The 17,742-nt window shown below is 63.6% G+C and overlaps 2 protein-coding genes across 2 annotated transcripts; one reads left to right on the plus strand and one right to left on the minus strand.

Annotated features, from left to right (window-relative positions):
• The first annotated feature begins 518 nt into the window (after positions 1-518).
• LOC135310324 (zinc finger protein 22-like) lies at positions 519-10,981 on the plus strand. Its single transcript, XM_064437581.1, has 5 exons — positions 519-652; positions 1,604-1,665; positions 6,790-6,900; positions 8,767-8,806; positions 9,286-10,981. The coding sequence occupies exons 2-5, from the start codon at positions 1,609-1,611 to the stop codon at positions 9,867-9,869; spliced, it is 792 nt and encodes a 263-aa protein (XP_064293651.1). The 5' UTR covers positions 519-652; positions 1,604-1,608; the 3' UTR covers positions 9,870-10,981.
• On the minus strand, positions 10,970-16,733 carry ZBTB45 (zinc finger and BTB domain containing 45). The gene is made up of 3 exons (XM_064437579.1): positions 16,653-16,733; positions 14,623-15,684; positions 10,970-11,699 (listed from the first exon to the last, which is right to left on the minus strand). The coding sequence occupies exons 2-3, from the start codon at positions 15,626-15,628 to the stop codon at positions 11,344-11,346; spliced, it is 1,362 nt and encodes a 453-aa protein (XP_064293649.1). The 5' UTR covers positions 15,629-15,684; positions 16,653-16,733; the 3' UTR covers positions 10,970-11,343.
• Positions 16,734-17,742: the final 1,009 nt, after the last annotated feature.

Here is a 17,742-nt window from a genome sequence, read left to right on the forward strand (position 1 = left end):
GGAGGGGGTCTGTGCTCACACCCCCTCCTCTGTTCCCTGTTTGGGAGCCTCTCTCCCAGTTTGGGGGCTCATCCCCTATTCCCAGTCCATGGAGGAGAGGGCTCCTCCCCCTCCCCACCCCACCGTGGGGGCCCAGTGGGGGCCTCTATGCTGTCCCAGGGCCTGTGTCACCCGTGGGTGTCCCCACCCTGCACCAGTGGGAATGCGGCACCCAACTGGGAGCTACTGGAGGAGGATGGGGGACACCTGTGGGTGTTGAACCACCACATCACCTCCCACCCTGGGGTGGGGATGTCCGTGTGGGTGTCCCGGGCATGGTGACACCCCTCCCGGGGTGTCCCCAGGGTGGTGACAAATCCCAGGGGTGGGGGCGTCCCTCCTGGGTGTCCCCACCCCACGTGGGTGCCAGGGACACCCACGACAGGGCCCTGGTACTGACCTCACGGGGGGGGGGGGCGGGGCCCCCCGGTACGGCCCGTCCCCATCCCGCCCCCGTTCGTCCCCCCCGGTGCCGCCCCCGCCCCCTTCGGCTGCCCCCGGTTTCCCCGGTCCCTCCCCGGTGCCTCCCGCCTCCCGGTGCGGGCGGAGCGCGCCCCCCCCTCCCCTTTTCTGCCGCTCCCGTCAGTTCGGCCCGATTCGGGGCCCAACCGAGGTACTGGGACTAGGGAGGCGGGGTACTGGGAGGGATGGCGGGGAACAGGGGTCACTGGGGAGGGACTGGGAGAGCTGGGGAGTGGACATGGGGAGGCACCAGGGGATTACTGGGCATGCTGGAGACGGACTGGGAGTGCTGGGGAGCGGAACTGGGAGCACTGGGGGGGGACTGGGAGAGCTGGGGAGGCTGAGGGGTGGACACGGGGGGGCATCAGGGTTAGTGGGAGTGCTGGGGGGCAGAACTGGGAGCACTGGGGAGGCTGGCAGGCTGAACTCTTGGGGGCATCAGGGGGTTACTGGGAGGGTTGGAGAGGGACTGGGAGTACTGGGGAGAGACTGGGAGGACTGGGGAGGCTGGTAGGGTGAACACTGGGGGGCATCGGGGTTACTGGGAGTGCTGGAGGGATGCTGGGGAGATACTGGGAGTGCTGGGGAAAGGACTGGGAGGACTGGGCAGGACTGGGAGGGTGAACACTGGGTGGGCATCAGAGGGTTACCTGGTGTGCTGGGGGAGTGCTGGGAGTGCTAGGGGGGTACTGGGGACAAAACTGGGAGGACTGGGGAGGGACAGGGAGCACTAAGGGGGGTGTGGGAGTACTGGGAGGGTACTGTGAGTGCCAGGGGGGCGAACTGGGAGCACTGAGGAGGCCAGCAAGGGGGTTACTGGGATCACCGGTGTTACTGGGAGTGCTGCAGGAGGGTTAATGGGAGCACTAGGAGCCCCGGGACAGAGTTACTGGGAGCACTGGGAGGGTCGACTGGGGGAAACCAGGAGCACTGGGATGTCAGTGGGAGGCACTGTAAGGCACTGGGGGTTACTGGGAACAGTGGTGGGGGATGGTCCTGGGAGAGCACTGAGCTTTACTGGGAACGCTGGGAGGGCACTGGTGGTTACTGGGCGGGCCCCAGGGGACACTGGGAGCACTGGCTGATGGTGGTGTCCCCACAGGCACCATGTTCCTGGCCGAGGGCTCCTGGGTGCTGGCGGCCCGGGGACAGTGTCCCCCCCCGGTGAGCACTCCGGGTCCCCTCCTGTCCCCCTCCGGGTCCCCTCCGGGTCCCCCTCATGTCCCCCCTGTGTCCCTGCAGGTCACCCTGTGCCCCCCATGTCCTCCTGTGTCCCCAGGTCCCTCAGTGTCCCCTGTGTCCCCTCCATGTCCCCCCCAGTGAGCACCCCGCGTCCTCCCACATCCCCTGCTGTCCCCTCTGTGTCCCCAGGTCCCTCAGTGTCCCCTGTGTCCCCCTCATGTCCCCCCTGTGTCCCTGCAGGTCACCCTGTGCCCCCCATGTCCTCCTGTGTCCCCAGGTCCCTCAGTGTCCCCTGTGTCCCCTCCATGTCCCCCCCAGTGAGCACCCCATGTCCCCTGCTGTCCCCCTCCACGTCCCCAGGTCCCTTAGTGTCCCCTGTGTCCCCCTCATGTCCCCCCTAGTGAGCACCCTGGGTCCCCCCAGGTCCCTCAGTGTCCCCTCCATGTCCCCCGTGTCCCTGCAGGTCTTTCTGTGTCCCCCCACATCATCCTGTGTCCCCTCCATGTCCCCAGGTCCCTCAGTGTCCCCTGTGTCCCCTCCATGTCCCACTCATGTCCTCCCTGTGTCCGTCCCCCCCCATGTCCTCCTGTGTCCCCCCCTCCAGGTCCCCCTGTGTCCCCCTCCGTGTCCCCATGTCCCTCAGTGTCTCCTGTGTCCCCCACCATGTCCCCCATGGTGTGCATCCTGGGTTCTACCAGGTCCCCCCATGTCCCTGTGGGTCCCCATGTGTCCCCCCACATCCTCCCATGTCCCCTCCTGTCCCCCTCCATGTCCCCAGGTCCCTCAGTGTCCCCCTGTGTCCCCCACATGTCCCCCCAAGAGCCTCCAGTCCCCCCATGTCCCTCACGTGTCCCCTGAGATCCTCGTGTCGCCACCACGTCTCTGTGTCCCCAGGTCCCCCCAGACCCCCTTGTGTGTCCCCTTGCGTCCCCCCCACGTCCCCCGTGTGTCCTTGGGGCTTTCGAAGTCCCTTCATGTCCCCACATGTCCCCCCCATGTCACGCCAGGTGTCCCCCCACATCCCCCCGACTGTGTGTGTCCCTCCAGGTCCCCACATCCCCACGTCACGCCCTGTGTCCCCTCACATTGCGCCGTGTCCCCCGTGTCCCCGTGTTTCCCGTGTATCTCCGCCGTGTCCCTCCACGTGTCTCCCTACGTCCCCATCTCATCCCAAATGTCCCCATGTCACTGCCAGTGTCCCTGTGTCACCTTAAATGTCCCCATGTCACACTGTGTCACACCACATGTCCCCCACATCACACCGCACGTCCTTCTCTGTGTCCCCATGTCCCCCGTGTCACACCGTGTGTCACATGGCATGTCCCCCATGTCCCTCTGTCCCCATGTCACACTGTGTCACACCGCGTGTCCCCCATGTCCCTCTGCGTCCCCATGTCACACTGTGTGTCACACCGCGTGTCCCCCATCTCCCTCTGCGTCCCCGTGTCACACTGTGCCACACCGCGTGTCCCCCATGTCCCTCTGCGTCCCCGTGTCACATTGTGTCACACCGCGTGTCCCCCATGTCCCTCTGCGTCCCCGTGTCACACTGTGTCACACCGCGTGTCCCCCATGTCCCTCTGCGTCCCCGTGTCACACTGTGTCACACCGCGTGTCCCCCATGTCCCTCTGCGTCCCCGTGTCACACTGTGCCACACCGCGTGTCCCCCATGTCCCTCTGCGTCCCCGTGTCACACTGTGTCACACCGCGTGTCCCCCATGTCCCTCTGCGTCCCCGTGTCACACTGTGTCACACCACGTGTCCCCATGTCCCTCTGCGTCCCCGTGTCACACTGTGCCACACCGCGTGTCCCCCATGTCCCTCTGCGTCCCCGTGTCACATTGTGTCACACCGCGTGTCCCCCATGTCCCTCTGCGTCCCCGTGTCACACTGTGTCACACCGCGTGTCCCCCATGTCCCTCTGCGTCCCCATGTCACACTGTGTCACACCGCGTGTCCCCCATGTCCCTCTGTCCCCCGTGTCACACCGTGTGTCACACCGCGTGTCCCCCATGTCCCTCTGCGTCCCCGTGTCACACCGTGTGTCACACCGCGTGTCCCCCATGTCCCTCTGCGTCCCCATGTCACACTGTGTCACACCGCGTGTCCCCCATGTCCCTCTGCGTCCCCGTGTCACACTGTGTCACACCGCGTGTCCCCCATCTCCCTCTGCGTCCCCATGTCACACTGTGTCACACCGCGTGTCCCCCATGTCCCTCTGCGTCCCCGTGTCACACCGTGTGTCACACCGCGTGTCCCCCATGTCCCTCTGCGTCCCCGTGTCACACCGTGTGTCACACCGCGTGTCCCCCATCTCCCTCTGCGTCCCCGTGTCACACTGTGCCACACCGCGTGTCCCCCATGTCCCTCTGCGTCCCCGTGTCACACTGTGCCACACCGCGTGTCCCCCATGTCCCTCTGCGTCCCCGTGTCACACTGTGCCACACCGTGTGTCCCCCATGTCCCTCTGCGTCCCCGTGTCACACCGTGTCACACCGCGTGTCCCCCATGTCCCTCTGCGTCCCCGTGTCACACCGTGTGTCACACTGCATGTCCCCCATGTCCCTCTGCGTCCCCGTGTCACACCGTGTGTCACACCGTGTGTCCCCCATGTCCCTCTGCGTCCCCCATGTCACACTGTGTCACACCGTGTGTCCCCCATGTCCCTCTGTCCCCCGTGTCACACCGTGTGTCACACCGCGTGTCCCCCATGTCCCTCTGTCCCCATGTCACACTGTGTCACACCGCGTGTCCCCCATGTCCCTCTGCGTCCCCGTGTCACACCGTGTCACACCGCGTGTCCCCCATGTCCCTCTGCGTCCCCGTGTCACACTGTGTGTCACACCGCGTGTCCCCCATGTCCCTCTGTCCCCATGTCACACTGTGTCACACCGCGTGTCCCCCATGTCCCTCTGCGTCCCCATGTCACACTGTGTGTCACACCGCGTGTCCCCCATGTCCCTCTGCGTCCCCATGTCACACCGTGTGTCACACCGTGTGTCCCCCATGTCCCTCTGCGTCCCCATGTCACACTGTGTGTCACACCGCGTGTCCCCCATGTCCCTCTGCGTCCCCGTGTCACACTGTGTCACACCGCGTGTCCCCCATGTCCCTCTGCGTCCCCGTGTCACACCGTGTCACACCGCGTGTCCCCCATGTCCCTCTGCGTCCCCGTGTCACACCGTGTGTCACACCGCGTGTCCCCCATGTCCCTCTGCGTCCCCGTGTCACACCGTGTGTCACACCACGTGTCCCCCATGTCCCTCTGCGTCCCCCATATCACACTGTGTCACACCGCGTGTCCCCCATGTCCCTCTGCGTCCCCATGTCACACTGTGTCACACCGCGTGTCCCCCATGTCCCTCTGCGTCCCCGTGTCACACCGTGTGTCACACCGCGTGTCCCCCATGTCCCTCTGCGTCCCCGTGTCACACCGTGTGTCACACCGTGTGTCCCCCATCTCCCTCTGCGTCCCCGTGTCACACTGTGTCACACCGCGTGTCCCCCATGTCCCTCTGCGTCCCCGTGTCACACCGTGTGTCACACCGTGTGTCCCCCATGTCCCTCTGCGTCCCCGTGTCACACTGTGTGTCACACCGTGTGTCCCCCATGTCCCTCTGCGTCCCCGTGTCACACCGTGTGTCACACCGTGTGTCCCCCATGTCCCTCTGCGTCCCCCATGTCACACTGTGTCACACCGCGTGTCCCCCATGTCCCTCTGCGTCCCCGTGTCACACTGTGTCACACCGCGTGTCCCCATGTCCCTCTGCGTCCCCTTGTCACACTGTGTCACACCGCGTGTCCCCCATGTCCCTCTGCGTCCCCGTGTCACACCGTGTGTCACACCGCGTGTCCCCATGTCCCTCTGCGTCCCCGTGTCACACCGTGTGTCACACCGTGTGTCCCCCATGTCCCTCTGCGTCCCCATGTCACACTGTGTCACACCGCGTGTCCCCCATGTCCCTCTGCGTCCCCGTGTCACACCGTGTGTCACACCGCGTGTCCCCATGTCCCTCTGCGTCCCCGTGTCACACCGTGTGTCACACCGTGTGTCCCCCATGTCCCTCTGTCCCCCGTGTCACACTGTGTCACACCGCGTGTCCCCCATGTCCCTCTGCGTCCCCGTGTCACACCGTGTGTCACACCGCGTGTCCCCCATGTCCCTCTGCGTCCCCGTGTCACACCGTGTGTCACACCGCGTGTCCCCCATGTCCCTCTGCGTCCCCGTGTCACACCGTGTGTCACACCGTGTGTCCCCCATGTCCCTCTGCGTCCCCGTGTCACACCGTGTGTCACACCGCGTGTCCCCCATGTCCCTCTGCGTCCCCGTGTCACACTGTGTCACACCGCGTGTCCCCCATGTCCCTCTGCGTCCCCGTGTCACACCGTGTGTCACACCGCGTGTCCCCCATGTCCCTCTGCGTCCCCGTGTCACACCGTGTGTCACACCGCGTGTCCCCCATGTCCCTCTGCGTCCCCGTGTCACACCGTGTCACACCGCGTGTCCCCCATGTCCCTCTGCGTCCCCGTGTCACACCATGTGTCACACCGTGTGTCCCCCATGTCCCTCTGCGTCCCCGTGTCACACCGTGTGTCACACCGCGTGTCCCCCATGTCCCTCTGCGTCCCCGTGTCACACCGTGTGTCACACCGTGTGTCCCCCATGTCCCTCTGTCCCCCGTGTCACACTGTGTCACACCGTGTGTCCCCCATCTCCCTCTGCGTCCCCGTGTCACACTGTGCCACACCGCGTGTCCCCCATGTCCCTCTGCGTCCCCGTGTCACACTGTGCCACACCGCGTGTCCCCCATGTCCCTCTGCGTCCCCGTGTCACACCGTGTGTCACACCGTGTGTCCCCCATGTCCCTCTGCGTCCCCGTGTCACACCGTGTGTCACACCGCGTGTCCCCCATGTCCCTCTGCGTCCCCGTGTCACACCGTGTGTCACACCGCGTGTCCCCCATGTCCCTCTGCGTCCCCGTGTCACACCGTGTGTCACACCGCGTGTCCCCCATGTCTCTCTGTGTCCCCCATGTCACACTGTGTCACACCGCGTGTCCCCGGCCTCCCCGCACCCCCCACCTCACTGTCCCCTCTCCCCGCAGCCTCCGGCCCCACCAACCCTCCGCGACCGCTGCCAGCGCCGACACCGCCCTCCCGCGACGCCGTCCCCGCGGCCCCGCTGCCCCCAGGCGCCCACCGCCGCGCCGACTGCGGTAAGACCTTCGGCGCCCGCTCCCGGCTGGCGGTGCACCGGCGCGGTCACGCCGGGGGGAAGCCCTTCCCCTGCCCGCGCTGCGGCAAGTGCTTCTGCCCGTGCTCCGGCCTCGTCACCCACCAGCGGGGACGCAAGTAGCCCTCGGGGACACCGAAACGGGTGCCGGGTGTCACCGAATCTGCTCCCAGGAGCCTCAGAGGACCCCGAAATATGGATACCGGGGATCCCCTGAACTCTGCTCATCACCGTGGGGACCTCAGGGTGTCACCGCCAACGCTCCAGCCTCGTCACCCACCAGCAGGGACGCAAGTAGCCCTCGGGGACACCGAAACGGGTGCCGGGTGTCACCGAATCTGCTCCCAGGAGCCTCAGAGGACCCCGAAATATGGATACCGGGGATCCCCTGAACTCTGCTCATCACCGTGGGGACCTCAGGGTGTCACCGCCAACGCTCCGGCCTCGTCACCCACCAGCAGGGACGCAAGTAGCCCTCGGGGACACCGAAACGGGTGCCGCGTGTCACCGAATCTGCTCCCAGGAGCCCCACAGGACCCCAAAATACAGACATCAGGGATCTCCTGAACTCTGCCCATCACCGTGGGGACCTCAGGGTGTCACCGCCAACGCTCCGGCCTCGTCACCCACCAGTGGGGACACTGAGACAGGCACCGGGTGTCACCGAATCTGCTCCCAGGAGCCTCAGAGGACCCCGAAATACGGATATTGGGGATCCCCTGAACTCTGCTCATCACCGTGGGGACCTCAGGGTGTCACCACCAACGCTCCGGCCTCGTCACCCACCAGCAGGGACGCAAGTAGCCCTCGGGGACACCGAAACGGGCGCCGGGTGTCACCGAATCTGCTCCCAGGAGCCTCAGAGGACCCCGAAATATGGATACCGGGGATCCCCTGAACTCTGCTCATCACCGTGGGGACCTCAGGGTGTCACCGCCAGTGCTCCGGCCTCGTCACCCACTGGTGGGGACATGAGCCACCTCAGGGACCCCCCGAATTCAGCTCCAGACACCCTACTCCAGCTCTGGACCCCTCCGACTGTCTCCCCAAATTCAGCTCTGAACCCTGTCCTGCGCCCTCTGGGACCTGGATACCCCCCCGTCCCCTTAACTCTGCCCCTCGGGGCCCCCCGCAGCCCTTGGGGGACGCTGGGGTGAGGCCTGAAAATGGGGAAAAAAAACCTGCTGAAATGGGGAAAACTGAGCCCAAGCCAAAATAATAATAATGCAGGGTTCCGCCGGGGGCAGGGCGGCACGGAGGGGGTTAACACCATCGAGTCGCGGTCCTCCGAGCGGCGCGGAGCGGCCCCTAGCCGTGCACGAGCGCTTCCGGGAGCGCGGGGCGGCGGCGGCTCCGCGGCGGTTCGGTGAGGTTTGGTGGGGACACCCCGGGGGACACCCCCGGACCAGCCCCGAGCCCCCCCCGGGCTCCCCGGAGCCGCCCCCCCACCCCGTGTCCGTTCCCCCAGCCCCTGGGGACCCCTCCCGGGACCCCCCAGGGAACCCCTGATATCGCTCCGCCTCCCTCCCACTCGCACCCCTTTTGGGGTCCCCCCTCCCGGTGCGGAGGCCCCCCGTGCCCCCCTTTCACCCTCGGTGCACCCCCATAGTCCGTGCCCCCCCCCAAAGCCCCCTTATCCCCCCCTCCACCTCTGTCCCCCCGACCCTAGGACCCCTCCCGGGTGCTCCCCCCAGCCCACCCAGGGCTCCCCCCCAGTCTCCAGCACTGGCAGAGGGTGTCTGCCCCCCCCCCCATTCCCACCTGGATGCCTGGGTCCTCTTTTGGGGGCTGGGGGTGGGTGCTGAGCCCTCCCCCCCCCATCTCCCCCCCACCCTGTGTCTCCCCGCAGGCCATGGAGCAGCCAGAGGAGCCACCCGGCACCCACGGAGGTGAGCCCTGCCCAGGAGGGGGTGCAGAGGGGCACCGTGAAGCCTCACTGGACAGCAGAGGGGTCTAACACTGACCAGAGCAGATCCATCTCATCTGGGTTCCCCATGGCTCTCCAAGGATGGAGACCCACCATGTCCCAGTGCTTCTTCCCCAGCTCCATCCCACCAGGGTGGGGGGGACACAGGGGACCTCTGAGGGGTCCTTGCTCCAACCCAACCCCAACCAGGGTCCACCCTGACCCCCACGTTCCTCCTGGCCATCTCCAAATGAGGTTTGGGTCTGAGGAGGGGGCACCATATGGCTTGGGAGGCAACTTGGGAGATCAGGGCGGGCAGTGAGGGAGAGCAAGGGGTGATTTGGGAGATCTGAGGTGATTCAGGAATTCCAGGGATCAGTTTGGGATACTGGGGGCCATTAAGAAGCTCAGGGAGAGCAATTAGGGATCCGCATGGTGACCCCCAGCTCCGTGTCCCCACAGGCACCCTGACGTCCCCAGAGACTGACACCCCCGAGAGCCTGGTGACATCGCCACCGCTGCCCCCATCACCCGCCCTGGGCTGGCCCTGGGGGCTGCCCCCCACGCCCCCCCCGGCTACCCGGAAACCCTACAAGTGCACCGAATGCGGCAAGGCCTTTGGGCAGAGTTCGCACCTGATGCGGCACCTGGGCACCCACACGGGCGAGAAACCCTACAAGTGCGGCGCCTGTGCCAAGAGCTTCACCCAGAACTCCAACCTCCTGCAGCACCAGCGCACCCACACCGGCGAGAAACCCTACGAATGCGGCGCCTGCGGCAAACGTTTCGGCTGGAGCTCCAACCTCAGCCAGCACCGCCGTCTCCACAGCGGCCAGAAGCCCTTCCAGTGCAGCCAGTGCGGCAAATGCTTTGGTGAGAGCGCCCGTCTGCTCGAGCACCAGCGCACCCACACCGGCGAGAAGCCCTACCGCTGTCCCGACTGCCCCAAGACCTTCAGCCGCGGCTCCCACCTCGCTCGCCACCGCCGCCTCCACGCGGCTGAGCGGGGACCTGGTCCGGCCCTGGCGATGCGCCGGGGGCTCTGAGGGGCTCCCCAGGGAGAGGGGAGGCGGCGGCAGAGCGGACAATGGTGTTTCTGTGGTGACCATAGGGACATGGTTTGGCCTGCTGGTGCTCATTGCCAACAGAAGGATTCATGGAGGATCCATGACATGGTCAATGGCTGCTACAGCCCTTCTGCAGTGGCCATGGGGACATGGTTTGGCCCCGTTGGCGCCCATCATCAACACAAAGACTTCAGGAAGATCCAGGACGTGGCCAGCGGTTATTGCAGCTGTTCTGTGATGGCGGCGTGTCCGTGGGTTGGCCCTATTGGCACCCATTGCCGACACAAAGACTTCAGGAGGAGCCATGACGTGGCCAGTGGCCGCTATGGCCCTTCCATGGCGGCCACAGGGATGTAGTTTGGCCCCATTCGTGCTCACCGTCAATGTAAAACCTCGGGGAGGAGCCATGATGTGGCCAATGGCTCTGTGGCCCTTCTGTGGGGGCCGTGGGGACATGGTTTGGCTCCATCAGTGCCCATCGTTGGTTCATGGGGAACCTGCGTAAGCAAAAAGCCACAGGATTGGAGACAAATGTGGACACAAAGGCTTGGGGAGGGCTCATGACGTGGCCAACGGCTACCACAGCCCTTCTGTGGTAGCCATGGGGATGTGGTCTGGCCTTTTTGGTGCCTGTCACCAATGCAAAGACTTGGGAAGGGTCCATGACATGGCCAATGGCTACTACAGCCCTTCTCTGGTGGCCACAGAGATGTGGTTTGGCCCCACTGGCGCCCACTGTCAACACAAAGACTTGGGCAGGGCCCACGATGGGGACATGGGTTTGCCCCACTAGTGCCTCCCATTGGCTTATGGAGAAGCCATGTGGGCAAAAAGAGATGACATTGGAGCCGAAGGTGGACACAAAGGCTCGGGGAGGACCCATGACACAGCCTAACGGCTACTACAGCTCACCTGTGGTGGCCACAGGGATGTGGGTTGGTCCCATTGGCACCCGTCATCATCGCAAAGACCTGGGGGGGGCCCATGACATGGCCAACGGCTACCACAGCCCTTCCATGGTGGCCACGTGCCCACGGTTGGCACCCGCTATTCCGTAGATAAGGTGTCATGTGGGCAAGCATTGTGGAGGGGGGGATTTTTTTAGAGGGGGGGGGAAAAATCACAATTAACATCACTAAAATGGTCCTTAAAACCCGCGTGTTGATTTTTCACCACCCGCCAGCGGCATCAAGTCTGTTTAACCGCCCCCACCACCGCAGTTTGGGGGGACGGAAGCCATGTCGCTGGGAGGGGACAAGCGGGACGGACCCCCATCTCCCTCCATCTGTCCATGCAGGGCATCAAATCCATGGCTGCAGTGGGGTCAGAGTCCTCCAGGTTTCACCCCAGGGTGCTCAAACAGTCCCGGAGGCTCATCCATGGGCATGGGGGGAGCCCCAAAGCCCACCCCCGAAGCAGCTCAGGGGTGGCAGGGCCCCTCCCCGGGGCACCTTTATGCTGTGTGAGCAGGGCCAGCACCCGCGGCCTCGGCGCCTGGCCACGTTGCCAGCCCAGGTTCAGGTGGTGGTGGCCCCGGCGGTGGCCCCGGCGGTGGCACGGGGTGGGTGGCAGCGGCGTGGCGCTCGAGGAGAGTGCGGTGGGAGAAGCCCTTGGTGCAGAGGCGGCACTGGAAGCGCTCGGGGCGGTGGGTGCGCATGTGGACGTTGAGGGAGCTCTTCTGGGTGAAGCGTTTGCAGCAGACGCCGCACTGGAAGGCGCGGACGCCCGTGTGGGTCACCATGTGCTTCAGCAGGTAGTCACGGAGTGAGAAGGAGCGCCAGCAGATGGAGCACTGGTGGGGCTTCTCGCCTACGGGAAGACAACCATGGGTCAGCTTGGATCAATATGCATCAACAAGGATCAATGTGAGCCAACATGGATAAATATAGGTCAACATGGATCGATACACATCAACGTGGGTCAATGTGGATCGATACAGGTCAACACGGATCAACGTGGGTCAACATGGATTGATGCGTGTCAACATGGATCAATACAGATCAACATGGGTCAATCAACATGGGTCAACATGGATTGATACGCGTCAACATGGGTCAACATGGATCGATACGCGTCAACATGGATCAATATGTGTCAACACAGATTGATACGGATCAACATGGGTCAACATGGATCGATACGTGTCAACATGGGTCAACATGGATCGATACGTGTCAACATGGGTCAACATGGATCGATACACATCAACATGGGTTAACATGGATCAATATGTGTCAACACAGATCGATACGGATCAACATGGGTCAACATGGATCGATACGCGTCAACATGGGTCAACATGGATCGATACGCGTCAACATGGGTCAACATGGATTGATACGCATCAGCGTGGGTCAACATGGATCAATATGTGTCAACACAGATTGATACGGATCAACATGGGTCAACACGGATCGATACGCGTCAACATGGGTCAACATGGATCGATACGTGTCAACATGGGTCAACATGGATCGATACGTGTCAACATGGGTTAACATGGATCAATATGTGTCAACACAGATCGATACGGATCAACATGGGTCAACATGGATCGATACGCGTCAACATGGGTCAACATGGATCGATACGCGTCAACATGGATCAACGTGGGTCAACACGGATCAATATGCATCAGCATGGATCAACATGGATCAATACATGTCAACACAGATTGATACACATCAACATGGGTCAACATGGATCGATACGTGTCAACATGGATCAACATGGATCGATACACATCAACATGGGTCAACATGGATCAATATGTGTCAGCACAGATTGATACGGATCAACATGGGTCAACATGGATAGATACGCGTCAACATGGATCAATATGCGTCAGCATGGATCAACATGGGTCAACACAGATTGTTATGGGTCAACACAGATCGATACATGTCAACACGGATCAACGTGGGTCAAAACTGATCAATACGGGTCAACATGGATCAACACGGAGCAACACATGTTGACAGGGGTCAACATGGGTCAACATGGATCAGTCAGCACGGGTCAACACGGGTCAATGTGAGTCAACATAGGTCAACACAAGTCAACGGGTCAATGTGGGTCAAAAGGGAGTGACATGCATCAAGGGTCAACACAGATCAACATGGATCAACACAGGTAACAGGGCGTGACATGGGCGAACACAGACCAACACGGGTCAACATGGATCCAGAGGTGAGCGTGGATTAACATGGATCAGCACAGGTCAACATGGGTCAGCAGATCAACGTGGGTCAACACAGATCAACATGGTTCCACAGGTGAACGTGAATCAACACGGGTCAAATGGGTCAGCAGATCAATGTGGGTTGATGTAGATCAACACGGGTCAACACAGGTCAACGTGGGTCACCGGATTAACAAAGCAACATGGATCAACATGGGGAGCCACAGATTGGCGTGGGTCAACACAGGTCAACATGGGTGAACACAGGTCAGCACTGCGTCAGCGTGGGCCAACACAGAAGGACATAGGACATCATGGATCAGGACAGGTCAACAGGGGTCAAAATGGAGCAACACGGAGTGACATGGGTCAACATAGATCAATGGGGCCAACATGGATCAACATGGGGCAACACAGACTGATGTGCTTGACCACACAGTGACACAGGTCACCGTGAGTCAACACAGGTCAACGCTGATTACATGGAGTGACACATGTCAACATGGATCAACACGTAGTGACATGTGTCAACATGGAGCGATGTGGAGCGACACGGGTCAACACAGGTCAACGCTTGATCAACACGGGTCACCACAGAGTGACGTGGGTCAACACAGAGCGACACAGGTCACTGACCACATGGGGCAACGCATGTCAACATGGGTCAACACAGAGTGACATGTGTCAACATGGAGCGATGTGGAGCGACACGGGTCAACACAGGTCAACGCTTGATCAACACGGGTCACCACAGAGTGACATGGGTCAACACAGAGCGACACAGGTCACTGACCACATGGGGCAACGCATGTCAACATGGGTCAACACAGAGTGACATGTGTCAACATGGAGCGATGTGGAGCGACATGGGTCAACACAGGTCAACGCTTGATCAACACGGGTCACCACAGAGTGACATGGGTCAACACAGAGCGACACAGGTCACTGACCACATGGGGCAACGCATGTCAACATGGGTCAACACAGAGTGACATGTGTCAACATGGAGCGATGTGGAGCGACACGGGTCAACACAGGTCAACGCTTGATCAACACGGGTCACCACAGAGTGACATGGGTCAACACAGAGCGACACAGGTCACTGACCACATGGGGCAACGCATGTCAACATGGGTCAACACAGAGTGACATGTGTCAACATGGAGCGACATGGGTCAACACAGGTCAACGCTTGATCAACATGGGTCAACACAGAGAGACGCGGGTCAACGCTGATCCTGTGGGGCAACGCATGTCAACATGAACAGAGCGACACGCGTCAACGTGGATTGACATGGGGTGACACAGGTCAACGCGGTCACCGTCCGTCCCCGTTACGTCACTGCCCCTGTCCCCCAACGCCCCCGTCCCGCCGTGTCCCCGCTCCCTCACTGCACCGTCCCCACCGCCCAAATCATTGTCCCCCGGCATCTCCCTGCCCTTCCGTCCCCCCACCATCCCCCAGGACCCCACCCCGGCCCCGCCCACCCCGGGGCGCCGGGCGAGCCCACCGCCTCCCCACCGTGTCCCCCCGCCTCGGCGTCCCCTCACCGGAGTGGATGAACATGTGTTTGGTGTAGTTCTTGCGGGAGCTGAAGGTCTTCTGGCAGTGGCCGCACTGGTAGGAGGGCTCGGGGCAACGCGAGGGGCCGGGCTGGGGCGCCTCGGGGGTCGGGGCGACGCCCGCCCCGCCCAGCCCCGCCTCTGCTCCCCCCTCGTAGAGCGGCGGCGGCGGCGCGAAGCCAAAACCGTTGCCCCCCGTCACCCCCTTGGCCCCGAACGCCGGCGCCCGGCCCAGCGCCTCCAGGCTGCAGTCGGGCCCGAACTTGCCCCCCTCCTCGCCGGGCCAGGGGGGCAGGAAGGCGTCGGCGAAGACCTCGGGGGCGCCAAAAAATGGGGGTTCCTCGGCGGCGAAGGGTGGGGGGGCGAAGCCTTCCTCACCGGCGGCGGTGCCCCCCGCTTCCTCCTCTTCCTCTTCCTCCTCCTTAACCGGCAGCTGGAGCCGCAGAGGTTGGCGTTGCTTGCGGCTGTGACAGCTCGGCGCCGGCTCGGCCGGACCGAAGCGGACGTCGGGCTCCGGCGGTGCCAGTGCCGGTGCCGGTAGGGGCTTGTGGCGGGGGTCGGTGGGCGCCGGGGCGGGGTCGGGGCGCGGCGGGCGGGGCGGAGGGGGCAGCGCCTTGGGCCCGCGGCTCTGGGAGATGATCTGGGTGCATTCATCGATGACGGTCTTGATCTGGAGGATGGAAGCGGCGGTGAGGATCTGCAGAGCTTCCGACTGAGCCACCACCAAGCAACCGCTGTACATGAACTCCACCAGCTGCCGCACGGCTCCGCTGGGGACGACGGGCGGCACCTCGATGGCCGAGTGACCCAAGAGCAGCTTGTCGTGGAAGAAGGGGCTGCCGGCGGCCAGGACGCAGCGGTGGGCCCGTAGGGTGGCCTCGCGGATGCGAACCGTCACGTCGCAGAAGTGGCCGCCCAAGCGTTGCCCGTTGAGGGTCTCCAGCAACGAACGGCTGAAGTTCTGCAGGTGGATGTAGTGGACGGCCTCCGCCATGGCCGCGGGGACGGGCGCCGGCGGGGACCGGCGTTGGCAGCGAGGTCTGGAGGTACCTGAGGGGAGAGCGGCGGGGGTTGGAGACACCGTATGGGGTGTCACCAGGGACTGGGGACGCCAAGGCGGGGTGGAGAAGCCACTGGGGCATCGCCAGGATCATGGGACACCAGTGAGGACATCACTGGGGGGGTTAAGGACACAGCTGGGGACATCGACGTCATGGAGAAGCCACAAGGGCATTACCAGGAGCTGCGGACACCACATGGATGTCACCAAGGGTTGGGGACACCTTATGGGGTGTCACCAGGGGTTCGGGACACCGTATGGGGTGTCACCAGGGGTTGGGGACATCAGGATGGGGTGGAGAAGCCACCGGGCCGTCACCAGGATCATGGGACACCAGTGAGGACATCACTGGGGGGGGTTAAGGACACAGCTGGGGACATCGACGTCATGGAGAAGCCACAAGGGCATTACCAGGAGCTGGGGACACCGTATGGGGTGTCACCAGGGGTTGGGGACACTGTATGGGGTGTCACCAGGGACTGGGGATGTCAAAGTGGGGTGGAGAAGCCACCGGGGCATCTCCAGGATCATGGGACACCAGCGATGACATCACCAAGGGGGTTATGGGCGCAGCTGGGGACATCGACGTCATGTGGAGAAGCCTCCAGGGCATCGCCAGGAGCTGGGGACACCCCGCGTGGTGTCACCGGGGTTGGGGACGTGGCTGGGGACATCGCCCGGGGCCGGGACACCGCAGGGGGCATCGCGAGGGGGGGCTGGGAGGACCCTGCGGGGTGTCGCCAGGGGTGCTGGGGAGCGCCCTGATGACGTCACGGGGGCTCGGGGACACCTGGCAGGGCGTCACACGGGGCAGGGGGACACCTCACGGGACGTCAGCGGGGTGCGGCGACCCCACCCCGCCCACCCCCCACCAGCGCGCGGCCCCAGGCGCCGGCCCCTCCCCCCCCAGGGGCCCCAGGGGGCGGGGCGGGGCGGGGCGGGGCGGGGCCGCACTCACCTCCGCGCCCGCCGGAACCGCCGCCGGCGCCGACACGCGGAAGCGCCTTCGCCGCCGCTTCCGGCGACCCGCCGCGCGTCACTTCCGGGGCCGCGCGCCCGCGCCCCCGCAGGGGACGGGGCGGAAGGGGGCAGCGACCATAGAGAGGGGCCGACGCACGGACCTCCCGCCCTCCCCGCACCATAGAGACGGGGCGGGAGCGGCCCCGCCCCTTGGGGGACCTCGAGGGGGCCCGCAGAGGTCTCTGGTGGGCCGCCAGCCCCTATAGACCCCATAGGGACCCCCTGGGGCCGGGATCCCTCGTTTATCCCGATAGAGATCCAGATAGTGCTACAATACCCTATAGACTCCATAGAGACCCCCTGGATCCAGGACCTCCCATAGGTCACCATAGAGACCCCCATAGTGCTATGATACCCTATAGACCCCATAAGGACCCCCCTGGCACCGGGCCCCCATACAGACCCCCATAGTTCCAAGGTACCCTATAGACCCCCTCGGGCCCCCCCGCGGCTGGGACCTCCCACAGATCCCCATAGGGAACCCCATAGCGCTACAATACCCTATAGACCCCATAGGGACCCCCCTGGGGCTGGGACCTCCCACAGATCCCCATAGGGAACCCCATAGTCCCGCAATACTCTATTGATCCCCATAGGAATCCCCAAATGCTACAATACCCCACAGACCCCATACAGACCCCACAGGGACCCGTATAGTGCCACGGTACTGCATAGACTCCATAGGGACACCCCTGGAACCGAGACCCCTCATAGAGACCCCCATAGTGCTACAACACCCTATAGAACCCACAGGGACCCCCCTAGGATCGGGACCCCCCATAGAGACCCCCTGGGACCAGGATCCCTCATAGATCCCGATAGGGACCCACATAGTGCTACCACACCCTATAGACCCCATAGGGACCCCCCTGGGATCGGGACCCCCCATAGAGACCCCATAGTGCTACAATACCTATTGACACCCAAAGGGACCCCCCAGAGCTGGGACCCCCCACAGATCCCCATAAGGACTCCCATAGTCCTACAATACCCTATTGACTCCCATAGGGACCCCCTGTGGCCAGGAC

This window comes from Phalacrocorax carbo, chromosome 33 (genome assembly GCF_963921805.1).
Source record: "Phalacrocorax carbo chromosome 33, bPhaCar2.1, whole genome shotgun sequence".
NCBI classification, from domain to species: Eukaryota; Metazoa; Chordata; class Aves; order Suliformes; family Phalacrocoracidae; genus Phalacrocorax; species Phalacrocorax carbo.